Raw genomic sequence first — 9,109 nt, 5'->3', positions numbered from 1 at the left:
CATATAGAAAAAAAAAAATCCCAAATTATCTTCATCAAGCAGACTTGGATGTGATTGTATTTGTTTTTATCCAGTGTAGAGCTACTCCCTTTTAAGGCACAATAAATACAATAAATTAAAGCATTTGCATTGGACCCATTCACAAAAAAAAAGGTATTTATACAACCCCCAAAACAGGAGGTAAAACTGGAGTGAAGCCTGCGCTGTCGGAGACATCTCAAAAGGCAGATTATTTACAGTAAATCGTCAATTTAAAGCAATCATTGGCTTTAAGGCCTCAGCAGTCTGCATTTAACAGTACGACGTCTGCTCTAAAATTGCCAACGCTACAGGTAGTAAGTTTCAAGCCATATGTCACATTTCTATGAAATCCCGACCCTTAAAAGTTGTTTTGCTGGTCCTGAGCTTGTTTTTTTTCCTTTGTCAAGAGCATCCTTGCAGTTAAATAGGCAGGTACAGTGAAAGCTCCGAAGTCAAGCCCCTCCCTCCACTTTTTTTTGTTAATTGGCTAATAGTCCCAACTGTTTTTTTTTTTAATAATAAAAAAAAAAGGAATAATCAAAATCAATTTACATATTTTAACCTTTTTGTTGCATTTTTTTAACCTTATGATCTGTGTTGGTCAAATAATTCAAAACACCCAAATAGTAAATTTTCTTCACTCCCAACAGAATGAGTTTGACTTTGGAGGTTTCACCAACCTAAAGATGTAAAAGCTTGTTGCTAATCTTGCTTCCTGGCAGGAGGTCCATTAGATGCCCGCGTGGGTCTGAAGCTGGTGGTGGGTTGCTCCGTGTTGACGGGCTGATTAGGAGTCATTCCGTCACTGTTGACCAGAGCGCCGTAAGAGAAACTACCGGTGAAACCAGCCGGGACGTCTGGACCCTTGTTGTGGATGGTCGGTACCCCTGATTGTGGACAACACACCCGATTCAGAATCAGTCGCAGCATCGTGTTTGGTTAACATTCCGTACATGCAATTTTTACACACCGTTACTCATATTCATGGTGACGTAAGGCTCAAAGGTGTTATTCTTCTTCTTGGTTTTGGTGATGAGGAAGATACCCAGGAAGCATGCCGCAATTCTGTATCAGACACAAAGTCTTGAAATTACAAAGGTACTAAAATATTGTACGTTAAAAATATTTAATGGAACACTAGTATATTGCTGCTGGGTTGTTTTCCAGACTCACCCCAATAAGAACATGCTGATGTGAAGGATGTCTTCATGATTAAATTCCAAGTAAAACACAGCACCTGAAAAAAAGAAAATTCATTCAGCGTTTGACATTTCTGTTCTGAAAGCATTTCCAAGCAATTTGACTCAAGGGTGAAAACAAATTTGGCCTGGGGCTTAACAAACACGGTGTTTTCGCCAAACATGCTTCTTTATCACGTCACCGCCGGCGATGAGTCAACAAAAATATTCAAGCAAAACAAACATCACGTGAGTCACCTGCCAAGACGGCTAAGGCGGTGGACAGGATGTAGTTAACACTGGCGATTTGGGATGAGTCGTACAACTTGGAAGCGTCAGAAAGAAAACTGCAAAAAAAAAAAAAAAAAAATTAGGGGAAAACATTTGCAATTATTCAGTCCTGATTAATTTCCACTAACTAGTTGCCACTCACCTGGCTTGAAAGATAATTGTTGACACCATGCACACAAACATCACGGTGAAGATGGGATAGTCAAGCTGCATGGAGCCCTCGAGGGTCAATATCAACATGTGGGACACGGCCTTCACCGAGATGACCGTAATTGAACCTAAGCACCACACACACAAACGGATTAAAATGAGGAACTATGCTGTTAACCAATGATAAGATCGGATTTTTTTTTTTTTACCTAGCAAAGCAACCAGCAGGAGGATGATAACCAGGGCATTTGCATTTTTTTGTTTATAGAAATATAACAGCAGGCAGAATGTGATGATCTGCAGGACCTGCCCAGAAATAAAAAAAGAAGACACGATAAATTTGATTTTTATTGGTGAAGAACTCTCATGTAAAGCTCTAACGAACTTACCAGATATAAGAGAACAGGCCACCCGACCAGGTGATGCACTACGACTTCGGCTGTCAGTTTTTCATGTGAGTTTGGTCCAAAAGCCACAAAGAGGTACGCCCCTCCAACAGATAAGATGGCGCCGAGGAAGGACAGGCCGTGGCTCTCTGGAAACATGTCACATGTGCATTGCTGACATTCTTGACAGATAAATTGCAAATTGAAAACACAAACTTCCAATGTTCCACTTACTTGCAAAGTCCTTCGGCTTTGATTTCACGTGCATGAAAATAAAGCCCAAAATGAAGCTTGCTGAAACACAAAAAGCAATGGACAACATATTATCATCTTTTTCATGCACCATGCAATTCTAAAAAATAAATTATGATCTATAAAGAGATTCCATAATATTGTACTTTTAATCCTGTAGTTTTTTTTCTTCATTGCGTTACTCACTCAGAAAGGAGACGGCATTGAGGGGTGCTACGAGGCTGAGGGGCCCATAAGCGTATGACACGAAGTTGGCTGCCTCGCCTAAAATACCGAGAAAAAAGCCAAACCACCAAGTTTTGGTGTGGTAGAAAAACTGTGGGTCCTTGGCTCCTACGATGGTCACATGGCCATATTTCTGTCAGCAAAAGCAACAAAAACAATTGATCGGCTGTGGTGCACTGAACAGTACGATGCACATTTGGTAAAATATAGTGCTGATTGACCTGTAACATTTAGTCCCAGACAAAACTTTGGAAACATCTCCAAATTCCAATGATCTCAATTAAAAGGTCAAGAAATTCAAGTAATTATTCATTCCTGATGACGTCAGTCCAGGCCATCAAAATATTAAGATATACAAAATATAAAATATTTAATGTAGCAAAAAGACTCACTGTACCTGAATATTTAAGGAGATGCTGACAAGCACGTTTCCAAATATAGCAAGTAAAGTCCCAATGAGGTTATTCTGCAAAGACAAATGTGTAAATAATAATAGTTTCAGGATTTACAATAGTCCTTATATCGTTAAGAAAATCGCACAGAAAATGTTTACACTGTCAGTAGTGTAAAAATTTTATATTTATTTAATATACATACACATAGTATATATATAGTAATGAAGAAAATAGAACAATACCATGTACGAGTCTTCGTCTGCTCCGCTAACGTCCATCGTTTTAGCCTTCGTTGGCAATTCAGCATTTACGAAGAAACACTCACACTTACGGTACAATATTTCATGCTGTCGCTTGTTTCCTATTTTAAAAACTACAATTTATTACCGAACGTAGTTCTTATTTTATGCCGAATCGAAGGTGACTTCCGGATTTCAATGACCAGTTTGACAACCATTTCAGGGTGCGTCATATGACGCTGTGTCACGTGACCACAGTTTACGGTAATATTGCATAAAGCCGGTAGATGGCGCTATTGTGCTAAAAATGACCGAAACGATCACGGTTCGCAGCAATCTGAACGGCCCCGACGTACGACGTTTCGAGAATACGAACAGCGTTTTACACTCACTAATGCATCGTTTTCCTCTCGATGTTTTTTTTTAAAAGGTAGTATTAAGATATGTCTGATTACATTAATCAACATTTGATGATTCAAAATGTCTTTTTTCTCATATTTAATCTAAATTGATTATCAAATGATGGTGATGGTGCTCAAGAGCTATTTTGCATAATACATAAGAGCTATTTTGCATCCGAATCAGTCCTTTTTTTGTCTCAGGACAATTAAAATTTAAATAATAAAGGCTACTTTTTTTGCAAGGATTGTTTTTGGGGGAGGGGGCTGGAATGGAATATTTTCCGTAATTATGACAACTCATTAACATAAAAGTGCAGATTTACCTTAAAAATAACCTCAATGTAGTGTCCCACTTATCCCTCCAAAATTCAAATGGATTAATTTAGCATTTACGCAAACGTGAGTCTAATAATAAGTGGCAGGGTGTAAACTCCCTTTTGAATGGAACCTCAGTCTGTGAAAGAAGATATTAATCACAATGAGTCATCAAATCCATTTGCCAAGAAATATGGCAAAGGGCAGTTTCCTTTGGAAAAAAAGAAATTCATAGTCTATTTATAAAAGCTGTATTGCCATCGCATTCACAATGCAATTTATTTTATTTCCTCATTCAACTTAGCATAAAACCTACTTTTACAAACCAATGGGATTTATACTGAACTTATACCATCACTAAAAATATCTCATTTGAAAATTATGCAATGATGCAGCCAGAAAACTTTCAGTTATGTTTGTATCATGAAGGAATCCTAATTAGTTGTCTTTTGTCTTACAAATGCAAAGCATGCTGCAGCTGCAGTAAATATCCATGCCCTTTAAATGTTCCTTCGATGCAGCGTCGTACCAGAAATTAAACATCAACCGCTTTTTCAGAGCGACAAAGGTGTGTTCCTCGTGGCCTCACCACATTAGGTCATCTCTGCTTTTAGTGGACGGACCTGTTCCACACACGAGTTGTAGAGGATTTTTCCATTTCGGTTTTTGCACAGTCCACTGAGGGCCACGCATGACTCATTTTATGAAAAAATATGATGCAATTGTGTGATACAATAAAATATTGAGTTTATTTTTTGTTTTTTTATTATTCTGATGCAATTTTCTTATTTTTTTTTGTGCAGCACTACCACAAACCAAAATATAAATGTTTTTCTATTGACCTATACTCATTTTCAGCTAAAAGAGACCTGTCACAATTGAAAGTGATTTTTAACCCTCCCAAAAATTCAGATGATCTAGAAGGCTTTTCCTGACATATTTCTTTTTGGCAGAAAATATATCTATTTTTTTGTATTATTTTTTTCTTCCTATCTGCTTTGCAGGAGGCCCTATATTATTGAAATATTTGGGCCCTCTAATCTAAGTAACAATGTGCATTTTTAACCACGGCATCCTCTAATTTACATTTTTCACCATTAGCGTCTTTTTGTCCCGCCCAAAATGGTGCTATGCACGCTAAAAGTCAAGTGACAGAAGACCCTATTTCTTGGTGGCGTGTTCTTCATCGTGCGTGGGCCGCCATCCGCCATCTCCCGAGGAATGCGTGAACGTTAGTGGCAAGCGTGGCAGCCCTACTTAATAACCGCCGGGCCTGTTTTACAAAGCAAACGGACCGGCATCCATTTGTAATGACTGAAGAATGTGCATACGTTAGTCCGAGACACGGATTCAAGGGGATCAGTCGTACATGTGGGTGTGCGTGGTGTCGTGCAAAAAGGAAATCCGGAAGTTGTTATAAAGTGTCGGTGGAAAAGCAGGATTTTCCGTAACGTGTGCGGACTCGTCAGGAGGACTTTTAACAATGGCTGCACATGTTAATGACAAGGTGCCATAAAATATGACGGATTGCATGGTTGAAAAAGATTCATCAATCCATATGATAGTTCTTTTTTCAACTTTCCACAAGTCAGTAAAAAACTGTTTGCATTTAATTGCACCTTTTGGTCCACTGGCTGATTGAATCCAATTAAAACTCATTTTTAAAGTCATTCTTATTTACTGATTTATACAATTAAGCTAAAATGGTCATTATTTCAGATTCAGCAACTCCAAGTAGATAAAATTTTCGATGCAACAAAAATAAGTTGATTGAAAACTTGAATAATTACATTGAAAAACTAAATATGAATTCAGTTTCATATTGCATCGTATTTTGAATCACATGACCATGGAAAAAGAAATACATTTTATGAAGACTATTTTTAGCAATTTGAAAAAAAACATTTCATGTCGTGATCCAAATTAGAATCGTTCTGCCCTGAGGGAGTTATTTATTTTATCAATGTGTCAATCAGCCAATGGCAGGACAATGACTTGTCAGTGAACCACATTCAACTTTTGGGAAAGTACACAATAGTTTCTGAGCAAAGCACCGAAACATCTGACGATAATCACTTGGCAACAAACGCGTGTTAATCGTACCTCCCATGGGCCCGCATTGCCGTCAATGTTGTGTATGTGCTCTCATTTAGGTTTTTTTTATTGTATTTCTTTTGCTTCAGGGATTTTGACAAGAAGCACTGCAAGTGTCATTTGTGAATAACTCGAATACATTTCACATTGCGTGTAGTCTTTACGAGCGTTATAAAACCAGGAAACAGAATATGTACAACATACTAATCTGGTTGACGTTATGCATAGTTCGAACATTAGCACTGTTGTTGAATGTGTGTGTTGGGGATTCAAAATTAAATACAACTATGCGGGACTTAAAAAGTAATAATTGTATTGTACTTAAGAGAATTGTAAACAAGCTTCATGCATCATTCTCAATATATTTTATTGTAGTTTGTGTTTTTAAATGTTTGTTTTGAATCTGATGAGCTAGCATACTTGTATACTTGGAGAATCACTAATGCAATAGTGTTCTAAGTCCAAACATTCATTAAATCTTTCAAAATGTCATGAAAGATGATGAATAATATTAATGTTATTAATATTAATAATATTAACCACAACTATTACGGCAAGACATGAATAAGGCATGACCGACAGCAAATAACGCTATGTTAGCGGGGCTAGCCTTTCAATATGTCCGCCAGCAATGCATTGTGGGAAATGTATAAAGTCGATACTTTTTGGCAATATAGAATATAATTTTATGGAGCAGATTTTAAGTTGTAATTATAAGTCATTGCCTGACTTCTGTGGGGTTTTTTTGTGTGTGTCTCGAGTTCGTATTTTGATCCATTTGTTATCTGTTCGTCTTTGTGCGAAACAAAATAGCAACACCAAGTGCTGAAATCTGAGCAAGAGAGTTTAGGAGAAGCGAGTGGAACAAAAGACTGTTTAATTTTCTCTTCCCCCCCCTTCATATTTTCAGCACCCTGCAATCAGCGCATCTTGTTAGCTTTGGATTCAGGTTAGACTTGTTGCAGGAGGCAACTCCCTCCTCTCCTCCACCTCTTCCTCCTCCCTCCTGATCTGCTCCTTCTCACATCACCTCCACTCATCCGTTCACACTTCTGGCACCATTTGCATTTCTCTAAACGGGTGACACGCAGCATTTGTCTTCAAGGCGTGCGTGATGGGCCTTCGTCTCCCCCCCTTCCTCCTCCCTCCCTCCCTCCCTCCCTTCTACTGATGTGTGCATTCTCTTTCAAGACAATTGCAGGTGCACAGGTGCCGTCAGGGCTCAACATTTTTTTCTTTGAGTAGCAACTGTCTAATTTTGAAGAGCCATTTCTTTTTTGAAGGTTGATCCCAGTGACCTGAAGCGACAATAAAATTACGACAATATAACATAGGAGTCGAATGAATTGGTTGCAGCTGCAGAATATTTTTGTATCCTACTGAAATTAAGTATCCCGATGAAGTCTATTTTTGGTAATTATGAATACATAAAAGAAAAGAAAACGTGTCCCTGAAAAATGAACGACCAGATTTTAATACAATGAGCCAATTTTATATTGAGCATAGTAGCAAACTGTATTCTATTAATTATTATTTTTTTATGAATTTTCAAAGGCAATGTCAAAAATAATTTCACATTTTTCATCCAAAAAAAATCTCTGCTCACCCTCAATGACACACTCATTCACATAATAAAATAAAATAAAATAAAATAAAAAGTACTCAGCTCTTCAATTCAAACATGCCCTGCTGCAACCCTTGAGCAGGGCACGCCACAATTGTTCAGCAGGATTGTGGAGAAAAGGAGTGTGCGGTTCTTCTAATTCCCTGGCGAGTTGGGACTTGTAGACTGAAACTGGGCACGAGTCAGAGAAAGCAAACGGGAGGGAGTGGAAGGCTCTTCTAGGTTATGCGCAAGTATCACACGTGGATGTTTCAAGTTTTTTTTTTTTCCCTTTCCTCCACTGTGAGAATCATTTAAAATTGTTCAGAAAATAGAATTGTTCTGTTTGACCCTAAGAGACACTTAGATTTTTTTAAAATTATTATTATACAATTTTATTATATATATATGTATTTTATTTATTTTATTTATTTTAATTTTTCTATAACATTCATTAATTTGATTACACACGTTATATGTTAATATATCACCTAAGACGTTTTCATTATATTGCTTGTATTAGATTGGCTGTGAGTAATTAAAATTTTGTTCACTGAGCAACAACTTTAATAAGCACATGCATTTTATTCAAGAAATGTTTCAAAGTGGGGAAAAAAAGAAAGAACAAAGTGATTGATGGGAAATGAAGTCATGCGGTGAGATAAAATAAAATTGCCAGCGTGCACATGATGGGCACGCCTGCAAAAGTGTCGAGACATTGTGGTGGTCTGAACACGTTCCAGGATTTCTATTTGACGTGATGAAGCAACAATCCTGGAAAGCTCGCCTCCTCCACTATCCCACGGGAACATCCGTGGAGGAACACGGATGGAGAGAGGATGGTGGATGAGGAAAAGGAGGAGGGAAGTGGAGGGGGTGTGTGCAATTGGAGAGGTGATTGAGGTTGAAGAAGAAAAAAGATGTTTATCGTGGAGAATCACTGCCTGCCTCATTGACGTGCGATAAATGTTTTCCCAGAGAGATATCCTTGAAGCTACCCTCATCATCCTCGGATCACACTTAAGTCTGACTTAAAATCACTCGCTTGATTAACAAGTACTGTAAGGACCTCAAACGTGTCCAGAGTGACCTTTTGACCCTTGACAATCACCGTATTTTGCTTTTTCGAGTCTTTAGGCCCCAAATGAAATTGAAATAGCTACTTCCGGCATGTCCCACTGTGTTGCCATAGCGCCTTGAGGAGAATATGAGCTGCAATGTATCCGCCGCAGACCCACACGGCCCACATGCGGTTTTACTGCCCGGAAGAAATTGTATCCAAAACATTATCCTCGTTTTTTTTCTGCAGGTCACAGAGGACTCGAGGAAACGAGCACTTACTGTAGCATTAGTCAGGTTGCATGATAGCTACTATATTATATTTACATATATATGATAAAATTAGTTTTTTTTTTTAAATGCTGTTTTAAATCACTGCTGTTTTAAGACTAACTACGAAAACACTGTCTTGGTATGAGCGCTTGTGTGCTTAGTGTGTTATTGTTTGTTTTTCCAAAATGAAGTCACAGTGCATAACTTTTGTAGGAAATCATTCAGAA

General features: G+C 38.0%; 1 protein-coding gene across 1 annotated transcript; it reads right to left on the bottom strand.

Moving 5' to 3' along the window:
- Positions 1-49: 49 nt before the first annotated feature.
- nipal3 (NIPA like domain containing 3) lies at positions 50-3,378 on the bottom strand. The gene is made up of 11 exons (XM_088400991.1): positions 3,141-3,378; positions 2,901-2,969; positions 2,465-2,636; positions 2,261-2,320; positions 2,030-2,175; positions 1,850-1,946; positions 1,633-1,768; positions 1,458-1,546; positions 1,195-1,258; positions 992-1,086; positions 50-908 (listed from the first exon to the last, which is right to left on the bottom strand). The coding sequence occupies exons 1-11, from the start codon at positions 3,174-3,176 to the stop codon at positions 724-726; spliced, it is 1,149 nt and encodes a 382-aa protein (XP_088257117.1). The 5' UTR covers positions 3,177-3,378; the 3' UTR covers positions 50-723.
- Between the last annotated feature and the right edge of the window lie 5,731 nt (positions 3,379-9,109).

The sequence above is a fragment of the Syngnathus floridae genome, chromosome 16, assembly GCF_059516105.1.
Source record: "Syngnathus floridae isolate MCC-2025c chromosome 16, RoL_Sflo_1.0, whole genome shotgun sequence".
NCBI lineage: Eukaryota > Metazoa > Chordata > Actinopteri > Syngnathiformes > Syngnathidae > Syngnathus > Syngnathus floridae.
This window is presented reverse-complemented; position numbering and strand designations above follow the sequence as displayed.